Source organism: Rhinoraja longicauda, chromosome 28 (assembly GCF_053455715.1).
Source record: "Rhinoraja longicauda isolate Sanriku21f chromosome 28, sRhiLon1.1, whole genome shotgun sequence".
Classification (NCBI taxonomy): domain Eukaryota; kingdom Metazoa; phylum Chordata; class Chondrichthyes; order Rajiformes; family Arhynchobatidae; genus Rhinoraja; species Rhinoraja longicauda.
Window position 1 is genome coordinate 880223 of NC_135980.1, and position 17000 is coordinate 897222.

The following is a 17000-nucleotide window of genomic DNA, read 5'->3' on the forward strand; positions in this document are numbered from 1 at the left end:
TTTACTTTGGTCTAACAACCTGTGGCTCCCATTCAGGCCAGGATTCAGTCCTGGGGGGTTCCCGTCCAACTGGCATCTGACTTAGGACAGCTCCTCGTCCTGAATAAGAACTCATCCTATCTGATATCATCGAGCTGCTTCTTGATCATGGAGCACTAAGTACACTTAGTTTTGTCTTGGCTGCTGCCATTTTAGACTCCAGCTCCAATCGTTCTTTCTCTCTTTTCAATTGATCACTCCTCTTCTTGTAATCTAATTGCCTTCTCTTCTGTTCTTCTTCTTCTCTCAGTTGTTCCTCTTCTTCTTTCTTTTGTCTTCTCCTCTGTTCTTCTTCTTCTTTCTGTTGTCTTCTCCTCTGTTCTACTTCTTCTTTCATTTGTCTTCTCTTCCGTTTCTCTTCTCTCAGTTGTTCCTCATCTTCTTTCTGTTGTCTTCTATTCCGTTCTTTTTCGTTTTTCCTTTGTTCTTCTTCCATTTGGCCTTCTAGCTTCTCAATCTCATGCTTCTGTGCCATGAACGCAGCTTGTTCAGCAAGAACAGCCAGTTCCACCTCAGCCTCCTTACGAACAGAAAGCGTTGAAGATGCACGAGATTTGATGCTCACCTTAGAGGTCGAAATATTTGAAGCACTATCTCCAGGTTTGATGGAGTCTGCGTCATCGCCACCCTCAGATAAGGCACCCTCAATATTGGAGGGTACGGCCACATGACCTTCTTTGCTTAGCCATTCAACAACATCTTGGATAAATCCATCTAAATGTTCGACCACCTGCTGCATCCATTTATCTTGCGCATCCTGGTCTTCTGGTGCTAACTGTAGCTCTCTCAATGTTTCATAGATACTGTTGATTTCGTCTTTGAGGTCGTTAAGTTGATTCAGATTGAGCTCCACCTCTGACCTCTTTCCTAATTTTATTAGCTCTTTGATGCTTTCCATGATCTTCCCAGCCATCTTATATTTACGTTTCTTCAGCTTCTCATTGTTTTCATAAGCCATGTGCTTGCCAACCTGAGTAAGCTTACTGACCCTTTTGGTCACTTTAGGCCGTGTTCCACTATCGCCACCCTGTGACGGAACATCGGATTTAATTTCAGACATTCTGAGGTTTGTAACATAAGCCAGATGTGCTTTCTTTCTCCTTGAATATTTTTTAAACAAGACTGGGTAACCAGGGACTCCCAAGGTCGTTGCTATGCTGTCCGCATTCCAAGCTCTTGATGGTTCGAAAACAGCCTTTGTTTTCCCATACAGTAAAAACAATTTAAAGCGGACTACGATTTCTGCAGATTTTTCCCACAGTCAGTTTTCAAGAGCTAATTCTCATCAATAATTCTTAGAAACAGATATAACGCTTCAGCTTTTGGCAATAAATCTCTCACTGGTCTGGAAGCTCTCGTTGTCTTCGCCTTTTGCGAAGACAAGCTTTCTGAACTTTCCAAAAAGTCAATTCCAATAAATCGTTCCAGCTTAGGCAGATTTCACGATGAATCACTCCAGTTCAGAAAAGACCTCACATTTCATCTCTAGTGAAGGCAAGTTCTCTGAACTTTCCGAAGGAGTGGATTCAAGCTGATCGCTTCAGCTAAGATGGAATTTTACGCGATGTAATGGCCAGCTTCTCGTCTATCTCAATTAGCTCCCAAGCTGCCACTTGGTCAGCGATAAGCGTAATAACTCGAACAACTAATAACAGAAATCCTCCCAGACGTTTAATAGTTAGTCTTCTTTATTTGAAGGTGCAATAATCATATTGGCATATCTCTTGTCATCGACTGGTTATTAATTGCTAGGTAAAATTCCACATCTTACCAGTCTATGCGATCGTTACGAATTGCCAGATATAACTTCGACAGAGTTTGTATTAATCTTCTAGTTAATAAAACTTACAGGCGATTACATCATGGCTGATAAATCTTTTGGCGGAGCTTCTAGCTGACCCTCTGTAAGCACCTCCCAGCTCAAACACTCTGCCAGTACGTACCCAACTGCCCGTACTCTGGCTCCGCGCAGCCCCTACGTAAGCATTGCATTAACTCTATAGTGTCCAAACTACATCAGAATACAAGGTAATGATATTAATAAGCAAAAATAACTAATAACTGCAAAATGGCTCCTACAAGCTGAATGGGATTTCAAATACAGGATGACCCACAGTCATAGTGAATGGCAAAGCAGACTGAACTGTTTCCTATAAACGGCACTTCATCTTATTTGTGACAGTATCCCTGATATTTACACTGCCCCCTCCCCACCCCATCGCCTCCCAAAAAATACCCAATTTAGTCCCAATTGCATCTTCTATGTCCAAAGCCAATTCCTTTGGAGTTCCGTAGGGGTTGGAGCTGAATCTGCTACTCTTCACGCTGGATATTAATGATTTGGATGAGGGGATTGAAGGCTTTGTGGCCAAGTTTGCAGATTATATGAAAATACATGGAGGGGCACGTAGTGTGGATAAAACAGGGATTCTGCAGAAGGACTTGGACAGGTATGGAGATTGGACAGAGAAGTGGCAGGTGGAATATAGTGCAGCAAAGTGTGGTGTTATGCATTTTGGTAGTCGGAAGAAAGGTATATTTTCTAAATGGGGAGAGAATCCAGAAATCGGAGGTGCAAAGGGACTTGGGAGCATAGGTTTACTAGGTTAGCGTAGGTTTATTAGGTTAATTCAGCGTAGCAGCGGCGTGCAGCGTAGGTTCACTAGGTTAATTCCAGGAATGGCGGGACTGTCATATGTTGAAAGACTGGAGCAACGAGGCTTGTATACACTGGAATTTAGAAGGATGAGAGGGGATCTTATCGAAACATATAAGATTATTAAGGGGTTGGACACGTTAGAGGTAGGAAACATGTTCCCGATGTTGGGGGAGTCCAGAACCAGGGGCCACAGTTTAAGAATAAGGGGTAGGCCATTTAGAACGGAGATTTAGAACGGAAAAACTTTTACAGTCAGAGAGTTGTGAATCTGTGGGATTCTCTGCCTCAGAAGGCAGTGGAGGCCAATTCTCTGAATGCATTCAAGAGAGAGGTAGATAGAGCTCTTAAGGATAGTGGAGTCAGGGGGTATGAGGAGAAGGCAGGAACAGGGTACTAATTGAGAATGATCAGCCATAATCACATTGAATGGCGGTGCTGGCTCGAAGGGCCGAATGGCATACTCCTGCACCTATTGTCTATTGGGAGTGTTGATGTAAGATTCCCAAAAAGTTAATTTGCATGTCGACTCGGTAATAAGGAAGACAAATACAATGCTCGCATTTATTTCAAGAGAACTGGAATATAAAAAAACAGGGACCTAATGCTGATGCTCCATAATGCGCTGGTCAGGCCACATTTGGAGTATTGTCAGCAAATTCCATATCTGAAGAAAGATGTGCTAGCTCTGGAAGGATCCAGAGGTTTACAAGAATGATCCCAGGAATGAGTGGGTTAATATATGAAGAACGTTTGACGGCACTGGGCCTCTACTCGCTGGAGTTTAGAAGGATGAGGGCGACCTCATTGAAACTTACCAAATAGTGAAAGGCCTGGATAGAGGGGATGTGTCGAGGATGTTTCCACTAGTGAGAGTCTCAGACCAGAGGTCATAGCCTCAGAATCAAAGGACATTACTTTAGGAAGATTAGGAAGAATTTCTTCAGTCAGAGTGGGGTGAATCAGTGGAATTTGTTGCCGCAGAAAGCTGTGGAGGACGTCAATGGATATTTTTAAGGCAGTGATAGATTCTTTAATAGTATGGGTGTCACGGTTTATGGGGAGAAGGCAGTAGAATGGGTTTAGGAGGGATAGATCAGCCATGATTGAATGGCTGGGTATACCATGGGCCTAATTCTGCTCCTATCACTTATGAACTTTCGAGGTTTGAAATATTAAAAAATCTCTGCAGTTGGCAATCAAGCCCTACATATTATTCATTATTTTTCAAATAATCGTTTTGTAACAATGAAAACATATGAAATAAAGTGCAAAAAAACCACTGCACGGTGGGTTGTAGACGGCACAGAGACGTAATGAGCAGTACAGTGGCGCCGCCAGTGGGAAGGCTGCCCCACAGTGCTGGAGACCCGGGTTCGATCCTGACCTCTGTTGTTGTCTGTGACCGCGTAGACCCACCGGATGTTCCGCTTTGTACCACATCAGAGATGTGCGGATTTTGGACGTATCATTCTTCAATTTAACGGAGTGCGTGAGTAGATGAGAAATTGCGAAAATATTCTGTAAAACTGTACTGTTGTGGAAGCAGATAATTAAGTGGGGCGAAGCGCCTGTTCTCATGCTGGATCTCCAAATTAAACGGAATTAGAAATGTAAACACTGTTACAAAGCATTACATCAGCACAGAACTCTTTACATATCTGAACATAGAATATATTCGGGAAAGCACATAACATAGAAAATATTCGGTGGCTCTTTAAAAAAGCCTTTTGCGTCCAGCTCGGAATGTTGATGCCATTTCAAACTTTGCTGGGGGTGGTCGCTTTTCCTGGGCAGCAGCACAGCCTGGATGTTGGACGAAACCCCACCCTGGACGATAGTGACGCCTCCCAGCAACTTGTTGCGCTCCTCGTCGTTGCGGATGTCGAGCTGCAGATGGCGGGTAATGATTCTGTTCTTTTTGGTGCGGGCCACGTTGTCCACTTCTTCCAATATCTCAGCTGTCAGGTACTTGAGCGCTGCGGATAACCAAACCAGAGCGCCAGCACCAATTCGCTCAGCATCATGACCATTCCGTAACAGTCGTGTTTTGCAAACCAATTCGGGGAAAACGGGTCTTTGCTTTAGCGCATTCTTTACCGCCAGTTTTACCACGTTTTATTTGCATTCGACTGCTCAGAAATTTTATTGAACGCGAAACATCAGTCGCAACTTCTTTTGTAGTTAGACATAGAGAATGGTGCCGTTTTCATTGGTCAATTGATTCCTCTTTGATTGCTGATTGGCCTTCCACAGCAGAGTAAAACAGAAACGTTCCACAATTACAGCCAATAGAAATCGAGATCTTACCTATCCTTAATTAGCATTTGATATTCAACCTGAGAAGTTGACACTTTATCTCTTGTTCGATTTTGACCGGATATACGTATTTATAATCATACAATTTACATCGGGGAAATCCGAGCGCAATTCGTGTTAATCTGGGGCGTCCTGATTTCTCTTTAAGTGATTACAAAATCCAAATATACATTTTCTATGGTTTTATTTTTCTCTGAACGAAATCTCATGTTGGGGTCCATCACCCAGAAGTTCTGGTAAACATCCCAGTTTTGTGTTTGATTGCATATGTGTGTTCTAGGCCGGCGGTTTGCACTTCACTGACAAATATTGAATCTAAAGACATTGGATTATTGCGCTGCTCTGATTAAGTCATGGTTTTCCATGTTGTGTGCCTCTCCAATTATTGATGTGATCGATTCCCCGGCGCCGCCCGGATACCAAAAAAGAAAAAAAGTTAAGTACTTTCAACAAAACGACATTTTGTTTTTCTCCAATATTTGTTGTTGGTAAATGAATTTAGTGAAAAAACTGACTCAGGTGCTGTTTATATTTATACATTTAATGAGAGGAAATTCTGAAACAGATCTTTGAGCTGCTTGACTCTGCAGCGTCCGACACATGCAGTTAAATAGCGGCAGCGGCTGGAAACATTTCATTCCGGCGGAGCGAGGCAGACGAACAGAGATCAAAGGGGGAAAAGTTTTTAATTACAGCGATGACCGACACTGCACGCGCCAAACGTGCCAAGAGGAAGACCAAGGGCCCGCAGATGACCAAAAAGGACACAGTGTCCAAGTTAATCTTGCAAGCAGTGGCAGCTACGCATGAGCGACGTGGGCTCTCGTTAGTCAGTGTCAAGAAGATGCTCTCGGGCAGTGGTTACGACGTGACGAAGAACAACTCTCGGATCAACCACGCGGTCAGGACCCTGATGAACAAGGGCTCCTTAGTGAACGTCACGGGCACGGGCGCCTCCGGCTCCTTCAAACTGAGCAAGGAGCAGAAGGATGAGGTGCCGCGGGTGTTTGTATCTGGTGCCGCGGTCACCAAAAAACCGAGGGGCAAACACGCGGCTAAAAGACCCGCTCCCGCGAAGAAACCCAGAAAGAAAGGGCCGTCCCGGCGGAGAATGAAGGACGGCCACAGGAAGTTGGCGAAAGGTGGAAGAAAGCTGAAAAATGCCCCGAGAACAAGAGCAGCCAGGAAGGGCGAGATTGGAAATCGCCAAAGGACAAAGCCGAGGAAACCAACCAGACCGCTGAAGAAAACAGAAAATGATCTGGCTGAGACATTGAACTCCGAGAAAGGAAACCAAGCTGGTTCGGTGCAGCAAGAGAGCACCTGAGTGTAGCAGATCATTTATAACAGATACAACGGCTCTTTTCAGAGCCACAAAAATATGTCATGAAAAGACCAAAACAATTGTGTGAAGTTTAATTTGGGATACTGCATGGAGGGAGATTGAACAGTTAACATAGAAACAAAGTCGGTGCAGGAGTAGGCCATTCGGCCCTTCGAACCTGCACCGCCATTCAATATGATCATGGCTGATCATCCAACTCAGTATCGTGTACCTGCCTTCTCTCCATACCCCCTGATCCCTTTAGCCACAAGGGCCACATCTAACTCCCTCTTAAATATAGCCAATGAACTGGCCTCAACTACCTTCTGTGGCAGAGAATTCCACAGATTCACCACTCTGTGTGAAAAAACGTTCTCATCTCGGTCCTAAAAGACTTCCCCCTTATCCTTAAACTGTGACCCCTTCTTCTGGACTTCCCCAACATTGGGAACAATCTTCCTGCATCCAACTCCTTAAGAATTTTGTAAGTTTCTATAAGATCCCCCCTCAATCTTCTAAATTCCAGCGAGTACAAGCCGAGTCTATCCAGTCTTTCTTCATATGAATGTCCTGCCATCCCAGGAATCAATCTGGTGAACCTTCTCTGTACTCCCTCTATGGCAAGAATGTCTTTCCTCAGATTAGGAGACCAAAACTGTACGCAATACTCCAGGTGTGGTCTCACCAATGCCCTGTACAACTGCAGTAGAACCTCCCTGCTCCTATACTCAAATCCTTTTGCTATGAATGCTAACATACCATTCGCTTTCTTCACTGCGTGCTGCACCTGCATGCCTACTTTCAATGACTGGTGTACCACGACACCCAGGTCTCGTTGCATCTCCCCTTTTCCTAATCGGCCACCATTCAGATAATAGTCTGCTTTTCTGTTCGTGCCACCAAAGTGGATAACCTCACATTTATCCACATTATACTGCATCTGCCATGCATTTGCCCACTCACCTAACCTATCCAAGTCACCTTGCAGCCTCCTAGCATCCTCCTCGCAGCTAACACTGCCCCCCAGCTTCGTGTCATCCGCAAACTTGGAGATGTTGCATTCAATTCCCTCGTCCAAATCATTAATATATATTGTAAATAGCTGGGGTCCCAGCACTGAGCCTTGCGGTACCCCACTAGTCACTGCCTGCCATTCTGAAAAGGACCCGTTTATTCCTACTCTTTGCTTCCTGTCTGCCGGCCAGTTCTCTATCCACATCAATACTGAACCCACAATACCATGTGCTTTAAGTTTGCATTCTAATCTCTTATGTGGGACCTTGTCGAAAGCCTTCTGGAAGTCCAGATATAACACATCCACTGGTTCTCCCTTATCCACTCTACTAGTTACATCCTCAAAAAATTCTATGAGATTCGTCAGACATGATTTACCTTTCATAAATCCATGCTGACTTTGTCCAATGATTTCACCACTTTCCAAATGTGCTGCTATCCCATCTTTAATAACTGACTCTAGCATTTTCCCCACTACCGATGTTAGACTAACTGGTCTGTAATTCCCCGTTTTCTCTCTCCCTCCCTTTTTGAAAAGTGGGGTTACATTAGCTACCCTCCAATCCTCAGGAACTATTCCAGAATATAAAGAGTTTTGAAAAATTATCACTAATGCATCCACTACTTCTGGGGCTACCTCCTTAAGCACTCTGGGATGCAGCCTATCTGGACCTGGGGATTTATCGGCCTTTAATCCATTCAATTTACCTAACAAAACTTCCCGACTAACCTGGATTTCACTCAGTTCCTCCATCTCATTTGACCCCCGGTCCCCTGCTATTTCCGTGACCGCGTGGCTCTTCTCTGAGATCTTTGGTTTCACTCCAAATAAGTGCAGGTTTGTTGGTAAATTCCCTTGGTACAAGTGTAAATTGTCCCAAGTGTGTGCAGGGCAGTGTTAATGTGTGGGGATTGCTGGTCGGTGCGGACTCGCAGTACCTCTAAACTAAATACTAAACAAAACAAATTCCAAATGCAGTTCAGTTCATTGTTACTTGTACCAAGATACAGTGAAAAGCTTTTTGTTGCGTGCTAACCAGTCAGCAGAAAGACAATACATGATTAATCCATTTGCAGTGTACAAACAGGTTTTAAGGGGATAACGTTTCGTGCGAGGTGAATGTTTTATTATGCTAAACTTTTATTACAAGAATTCATGGTAGCAATCCAATGGCTATCGTTGAAATTTAACATCTACCAGTCTAGCTGGACTTCCAGAAAAGACCATTAAATGCATCTTCTAGAGCACGGTAACATGCAAGGGAAGAGGTGTAGCCGCCAGCAATATCCTGGGGTGTGGCTGTACATACATGGTTCAGGTACCCTTGTGTTCCAAGCAGCTCATATTCTGGAACTTCTGCAATTCCCCTATACCAATGCAGGAACGGTCGGAGATGGTAATTGCGCGGAAATTGCGTGCGCGCTATTTAAGAGCTGACTGTACGCAAATGAGGAGTAGGAAAATAACTGCAGATGCTGGTACAGATCAAAGGTATCACAAAATTCAGGGAAGTGGTGAATTTGAGGTGGTTGATGTCATGCCGGCAGTTGGAAATGAAAGGTTCTAGTGAGGGTAGTTGGCCAACCAGGGGAGTCCAAGAGGAGGGGATCTGCTGGAGATGGGGTCATCACTGGGTAGTGAGGACTCCTTCCCATGGAAAAAGGCTCGGGGACAGAGGCGACGGAAGTAGAGCTCCACGTCGTGGTGGACCCGGAACTCGTTGATGTGGGGGCAGAGAGGAACAAAGGTGAGGCCCCTGCTGAGGACAGACCGTTCGATATCTGAAAAGGGAAAGTCAGGGGGGATGGGTGCCATTAGCTCGCCGGCGTCTAGACGGGAACCCCAAATATTCTCATAACCCAGCCACATTTGATGGTTGGAATTGACACCCAAGAAAATCGAGTTAACGGGTTCAGACTCCGCTCTGCAAGTTATTCCGCTGCCATTTATACGGAAAGACGGGGACAGCAATATAACAAGACAATGGGGGGCACAGCTCTTTCTTCAGCCGGGTCGGTGGCTCTTAAAAGAGCCGTTCGTCATCAGTGGAGTCGAGGCCGTGTTCAGGCGCGCTCCCCGCGGATGCGGCGGGCCAGATGGATGTCTTTGGCCATGATGGTGACTCGCTTGGCGTGGATGGCGCAGAGATTGGTGTCCTCAAAGAGCCCCACCAGGTAAGCCTCGCTGGCCTCCTGCAGGGCCATGACGGACGAGGTCTGGAAGCGCAGGTCTGTCTTGAAGTCCTGAGCGATCTCCCGCACCAGGCGCTGGAAGGGCAGTTTGCGGATGAGTAGCTCGGTGGATTTCTGGTAGCGCCGGATCTCTCTCAGAGCCACGGTGCCGGGCCGGTAGCGATGAGGCTTCTTCACTCCACCCGTGGCCGGAGCGCTCTTCCGCGCTGCTTTGGTCGCCAGCTGTTTGCGAGGAGCTTTCCCTCCGGTCGATTTGCGCGCTGTCTGCTTGGTCCGGGCCATTCCCCTTCAACAGCGGAACTCAGTGTGAAGTACAGGGACTGGAATGACGGAGCCGGCTCTGGGAGCGGCTTTTAAAAGCGTTGGTGAAGGGCCGGCCCACAGCTTGTGATTGGCTGGTATACAGACTGTCGCTCACAGTGTTCAAGCGCTGCGATTGGCTGCAGGTTTGTCAGCGCCAAAGTTACTGGAGTACCAAGATGGACCACTCGACTCTGAAAACCGTAGTTGGGCATGGGTCAATTTCAGCGCCATTTTAGTAGACAGATTCTGTGTGCGAGACTCGGCAGTGTTCATAACTATGCGATTTCTTCGTATATAAAATGTTTGCAAACAATTATTTTTTTCAGCTTCTTGGAGAAGTTGATAATTAACATTTATAACTAGTTCTTGAAGAGTTGCTGCTTCGTGATCTTTAAACTTTGGATGTTACTGATTGAATATTTGCACTGGAGATCCACTCTGTATCTGGCGAATTGATCATATTTAATGAACTGTTCTTCTTTGCTTTCTCTGTTAATTTTAATTTCACCTCCACGAGCTCTATCTCTTTTTGTTTTATTTTAAAAAGTCATGGAAACAGAGATTAAGTATTTGCAAACAATAGAACAATAGAACTCTACTGTATCCACAATATAATTGAAAAGACATTTAACTTAATACTTAGAGCCAAGAAATTTTCAATTGGTGAATTGATTAGTTTTAAACCCTTGTCAGACACTAAAATGACCTGGTGCAGAAGCATGAATCCAATTCAAATAGATAGTGTTGGAGTAAATCACCGGGTCAGGCAGCATCTCTGGAGAAAAAGGATGGGTGATGTTTCAGGTTGGGGGACAAGGGGGGGGGGGGGTGAAGAGCTGGTATAAATCAGGACCTGATCTTTTCATCGGTTAGCTGATATGCGAAACAGTGCAACCCTGTATATCTCACACACAAAATGATGTAAATCTTACCATGAATGACAGAAATAAAGTGTTATGCTTGTTTATGAAGTTCACTTTTGAATGATGTAAAATTGAAGGGGGTTGGTGCAATATACTGCTTACCCACAAATGTGTCATTATGAGATATTCACATGTGAAAAATCCATAAATCACAAAACAAAACTAAGAAGGTGCCTATGTGTTGAATTTAAATCTGAAATTTTTACAGGGTAGTGCGCACTATATTGCACCGACCCCCTCAATTATATGTTAAATTCAAAACTAAACTATGGTAGCATGTCCAAAGCAGGCGCTTCTGTATCGGTATACACTAATATAGAATGAAAAGAATGAAAAAATATCTTGACATGTGTTCATAGTTATTTTATTTTATATATATATATATATATATATATATATATACACGTATATATATATATATATACATTATATACTAGACTAAGTGGACCCGTTGGGCCCAAACTACTCCTGCATTGGTGCAGCACCCCCTCCTCCTCCTCCCCCCTTTAACTTTAAATATATAACTTTCAATGAAACCTCTTCCATAGGACCACGGGACGATGGTGAGTAAGGTGGGCCTAAAATTGTCGTGCTATTGTGTACCGTTTTGGCTGTAGTTCTGCAACAAGCGAACAAACAAGAGCTTTAGTATATAGACGAGACGAAGTGGACCCACTGGGCCCACAACTCTTTGGGTTGCCATTGTGATGTGGGGGGGGAAAAAAAATAAATAAAATAAAATAAAAAATAAAATAAAAAATCGCACTATTTTCTTTAAAATAAATGGCTTAAAAAAAATTATTAAATAAATCTCAATGAAAAATCGCGATTTTTTTAAATGGTGTTTTTTCTGCATTGGTCTAGCACCCTCCCCTCCCTCACTCAATCCCCTCAACCCCCCTTCTTCCCCACCCACTCCCCCCTTCCCCTCCTACCCCCCAGTCACCCAATCCATCCCCCTTATCTCCCCACCCCTCCATTCTTAGGGGCTCGACGGGGGCAACGCCATTCCCGCCCGTCGGGTTTCCATTGTGACGTGGCACATGGAGGTATTACTGCGCATGGGCGGCTGACGGGCACAAATTGATTTATTAAAGTTTAAAATGTGAATAACAAAATATAACAATTTGAACGTTAATAGGATTTCTTGATGCAGGAATTTTCAACATCAGCATCATTTCCCCTTTTCACAACAGGAAGGAGTTGTCGAAAATCGCCACAATCAAAGGTAAGAATGCCGCCAAAAGGCTCATCGTTCTTTTTGCATAGATCTCGAAGAGTTCTGTCCACTGCTTCAAAGCTTTCCCTACTAATCATCGGGCACTCATCCCAAACAATCAGTCTCACACTCCTGATCAAATGAACCATGTTGGAGTTCTTCTCAATGTTGCACATTGTATTATCGGTCACTTCGATGGGTATCTTGAATCGAGAATGTGCATTTCTTCCACCAGGCATCAATGTAGCTACTCTACCAAAGGATGCTACAGCAAAAGCTACGTCGACTTGACCTCGAACTTTGGAGAGGATCAAATTGGTAAGAATTGTTTTGCCCATTCCTGCTGGCGTATCAATGAAAAACATTGAAGGAACATTCCTTTCCAAGCAGCTGTACCCATAGTCATACACTGCTCTTTGCTCAGCATTCAGCAGAGGCTCCTTCTCTTCAACAAATCACTGTTGTTCAGGTCTATTGTACTGCAAGTCACTCAGCAATTATGGATTGTCACCATCAAGCTTTATCCTTCCATGTCTTGGTAGTGGCACATGAAAGTATTCCAGTGTCTTGTTGTAATTCACAAACTTGTCTTGAATATACAACAGAGCCTGATCATGATGCCTCTCATCAATCATGATATTTGGATCATTGATTGTTCTCCGTTCTCTTTGATGGTAATCTTCAGACATTGAATTCTTGAAACGATCCCATAATTGTCGAGAAGTGTTGATCGCAGCAATCGTCAGCAAAGTAAACAAATCTCTCATTGCTTGTCCGCTAGAGTCTTGTCCACTCAGCATCTTCCATCATCTGTGGCCAATGGTCACAGTTTGCAACAATCCTCTTTCTATGCAGATGTCTTTGAAGGAAGGAAGAATATGTCCGTCATGCGTCCTCGATGAATCGAAAGATACTGGCCCTTTCACGTGATGGAGAAGCAGTCTCAAGTAGTCGAGGTCACATCTTGGAGAAACGGTATACACTCGTCCCAGAACGTTGGCTTCAAAAATACCTGGAAGATCTTCCACTATCTTCCCAACCTTCCTTCTTTGCCATTTCTTATTGGTCCATGTGTAAAATCGGGGTACATCAGCGTGGTACAGTGTTCTTGAAATTTGATCTCGAGAACACAATTCCATGAATTCAGTTAAAGTTGTTCTCGTGATATCCTCATTTCTCACCAGCCAACCAGCATCGACTCTGATGACGACTTGTTGTTCTTGTGGTAGAAGTACATGGAGTCGAATGACAGCAGCACGTCTCTCATGAGTTGGAAATGCAAGGATTGATCCTACTGCTTCCGAAGGACCACTGTTTCTGCCAGTAAAATACTGTGCAATTTCGTCATCCCTGTTAACTCCAAAAACTGCTTGATCACTCCCCTTCAAGGTGTACTTGAACACGTATTTGACCGACTTTATAGAGGCGCATATCTCAACGTTGATGTGACGTTTGAACAACTTCAAGAGTTGAGCATTACAGGGTACCACCTATTCAGTTTCTTGATGTCCCTGAAATCCTCCCATATCCGGAGAGCATCTCCTGTACAGAGGATGTGACTCATCCCCACACATTGTGCTTTTGATAAACGGCTTCGGTAATCTCTTTCTGCATCTTCCATTCTTCCAACATAGAGAGGTGGTTCATGAACATACCTCCCAACATTTGATTTTACAAATTCATAATTTTGATGTCCAAAATTCTGAATTTTACATCAAATTCACAATATGGCACGTAATACAACTTTTCAGTTAAAAAAAGTATGCACGCCAAATGCACATAAGCGTTGCGCTACATTCATGTGTGAAAAACAACTATTATTTCCAACAGTCTGTAGTTCTTGGACTACATGTACAATGTCAGGCCTATCATGAGAATATTCTGGTATCGATAGAAAGGTTATTGAACAGAAATACTTTTTACAACAAAGAAAAAATTGATTTGTTTTGGTTTTTCTATTTTGGTTTTTCCGTACACATCCCAATTCTATTGATATTGAATAAAAGAACAATGTATGAATAAGTGTATGACTAAGTTATGAAGAAAGAGTTTCATTTAAAACTGCGCATACCTAATATTCATTGAAGACAAACTTGTTCCAGTGGTCTTCAACAGCAAATCACAACGGCCCGGCGGGCGGTGAGGTGAGGAGAGGCCCGGGGAGCGGCGAGGCAAGGCCCGGCAGGGGCCCGGCGAGCAGCATGGCGAGGCCTAGCGAGCGGCGAATCGCAGCGAGAGGCACGGTGAGGCAGGGGCCTGGCGAGCGGCGAGGCGATTCCCGGCGAGTGGCGAGGCAAGTCCCGGCGAGCGATGAGGCCCGGCGAGGTGAGGCAAGGCCCGGCAAGCCGAGGTGAGGCCCATTGAGCGGAGAGGCGAGCCGAGATGAGGCCCATTGAGTGGTGAGGCCCATTGAGCGGTGAGGCCCATTGAGTGGAGTGGCAAGGCGAGGTGAGGCGAGCCCCGGTGGGCGGCAAGGCAATTCCCAGCGAGCGGCGAGGGGAATCGAGGCCCGGCCCAGTGAGTGTAGCAGCGAGGAGAGGCCCGGTGAATGGCGAGGCCCGGCCTGGACTGGCGACGCCGGGCGAGCTGCGAGGCCAGGCAAGAGGCCTGGTGAGGCGGGGTGGGGCGAGCGGTGGGGCAAGTGTGAAGGCATGTGTTTTCCGGAAAAATATGAGGTGAAATCGGAATGGCAGAAATGAAATTAGAAGACGGAAGCTTTCTGCCAAATTCGGAAGGGTTCGGAGGTCTGCGTGACCTCGGAGTTCTTCCTCCTTCTTGGCATGATGTTAAAAAGAGATAGGTATTGATCAGGTGAAGGGAGGGGGAATAAAGGGGGTGGAGGGGGGAAAGAGTGCATGAGTGGAGTGGGGGGACGGGGGGATAAAGTTTGTGTAGTGGGGAATGTAGTGGGTGAGTGGGGTTCTTTAAAATAACCTTAACACAATTTCAGTTAATGCAGGGGAGGTTTGGGGAGTTTTTAAGGGGGGTTATCTTTAGCAGTTCAGCAGCAAATAAAATCTTTATACAAAAACTCTTGTTTGATTGTTTGTTCCTCAACTACAGCCAAAACGGTACACGACAGCGCGGCAATTTTAGATTTACCTTACCGTCGTCCCGTGGTCTTATTGGATGAAGTGTAATTGAAATATTTTTTTTTAAGTTATTCACATTTTAATGTTTAAATCTATTTCCTTGAGAGGGGAGAGGGGAGCAGGGAGAACGTGGAGGGGTAGAGGAGGGAGGTGGGAGGAGAGAGGAGGAGGGTGGGAGAGGAGGGTGGGAGAGGAGAGGAGGGAGGGAGGGGAGAGGAGGGAGGGAGGGGAGGAGGGCGGGGGGAAAAGAGGGAGGGGGAGAGGAGATGAGAGGGGGGGAAGAGGAGGGGGGAGAGGGGGGGAGAGAGAAGGGGGGAGAGAGAAGGGGGGGAGAGGAGGGGGGGGAGAGGAGGAGGGGGGAGGGGGGGAGAGGAGGGGGGGAGAGGAGGGGGGGGAGAGGAGGGGGGGGAGAGGAGGGGGGGGAGAGGAGGGGGGGGAGAGGAGGGGGGGAGAGGAGGGGGGGAGAGGAGGGGGGGAGAGGAGGGGGGAGAGGAGGGGGGAGAGGAGGGGGGGAGAGGAGGGGGGGAGAGGAGGGGGGGAGAGGAGGGGGGGAGAGGAGGGGGGGAGAGGAGGGGGGGGAGAGGAGGGGGGGGAGAGGAGGGGGGGAGAGGAGGGGGGGAGAGGAGGGGGGGGGAGAGGAGGGGGGGGGGAGAGGAGGGGGGGGGAGAGGGGGGGGGAGAGGAGGGGGGGGAGAGGAGGGGGGGGAGAGGAGGGGGGGGAGAGGAGGGGGGGGGAGAGGAGGGGGGGAGAGGAGGGGGGGGAGAGGAGGGGGGGGAGAGGAGGGGGGGGGAGAGGAGGGGGGGGGAGAGGAGGGGGGGGAGAGGATGGGGGGGGAGAGGATGGGGGGGGAGAGGAGTGGGGGGGAGAGGAGTGGGGGGAGAGGAGGGGGGGGAGAGGAGGGGGGGGAGAGGAGGGGGGGGAGAGGAGGGGGGGAGAAGAGGTTAAGAAATACAACCTGTCAGAAGCGTAACGATGGTGCAGTTTCCTTCAAAATAAAGGCACACCTATCTAAATCTTGCTGAAGGATGAAACAGGGTGCATTGAAACCGGAGGGGAAATGGAGTGGGGAGATGGAGATCAGGGACGCGGCTTAGAGGCGTTAGGAGCACCGGATTGGGCAGCTCCACTGGGGTTGTGGGAGTGGCCCAACGGATTGTCTCTCCCCTGTCCGCCTTTCGCTTTTATAAACCGTGATCCTGCACAGAGCTGCCACTTCCGTAGCGGTGTCCATTGGCTAGAAGTGGAGATGGCTGAGATTGCACCCATCAAGGCTGATATTGCCGCCGCTATCCCTCCTGATCTCACCAGTGGTCCCGTTTCCTCGGCCCCTCCCGCACCACTCGCTGCCACCAAGAAGAAGGCGGCCTATCGCCCGCAGAAGGGCGCAGCAGCTGCCGCGGCCGAGCAGATCCTGGAGGCTGTGGCCGCCACCAAGGAGCGTCAGGTTGCCAAGATGGGCGCCGGAAAGAAAACCCTGTCGGCTGCCGGCTGCAGGACGGACAAGGTCGGCGCCCGGCCAAACCAGTCGGGCAGCGCGTTGGCGAACAAGTGCGCTCCATCTGAGGACGGCACTGACACTTCCGCGGCCACTCTCCCGGAGCGGGATACGGAGCCGAGAGCGGCAGAGGGCGAGCAGGGAGAAGGCAAAGATCGGAACAAAAGGATCTTCAAGAGAAAAGCGCCTGCGAGGAAAATGGGCCCGAGGACAGCGGTAGGAGTCAAGCCTGCCGCCCAGAAAAGGGCTAAGAAACCGGCGGCCAAGAAAGTGTCGAAGAGACCTGCCTCCAGAGCTGGGGGGCGGCAACGACGGGGAGCCAGAAAGAGGTAGACAGAACCGGAATAGCCAAACACAAAGGCTCTTTTCAGAGCCACCCATACATCTTTATTAGGAGTTACTGACAAGAGGGTCATTTCTCCC

The 17000-nt window shown here is 47.0% G+C and overlaps 2 protein-coding genes across 2 annotated transcripts; one reads left to right on the forward strand and one right to left on the reverse strand.

The window, feature by feature from the left end:
* Positions 1 to 5711: 5711 nt before the first annotated feature.
* Positions 5712 to 6341, forward strand: LOC144607323 (histone H1-like). The gene has a single exon (XM_078424078.1). The coding sequence runs from the start codon at positions 5712 to 5714 to the stop codon at positions 6339 to 6341; it is 630 nt and encodes a 209-aa protein (XP_078280204.1).
* Positions 6342 to 9416: 3075 nt separating this feature from the next.
* Positions 9417 to 9827, reverse strand: LOC144607242 (histone H3-like). Its single transcript, XM_078423935.1, has one exon. It carries the CDS (start codon positions 9825 to 9827, stop codon positions 9417 to 9419), a length of 411 nt encoding a protein of 136 aa, XP_078280061.1.
* Between the last annotated feature and the right edge of the window lie 7173 nt (positions 9828 to 17000).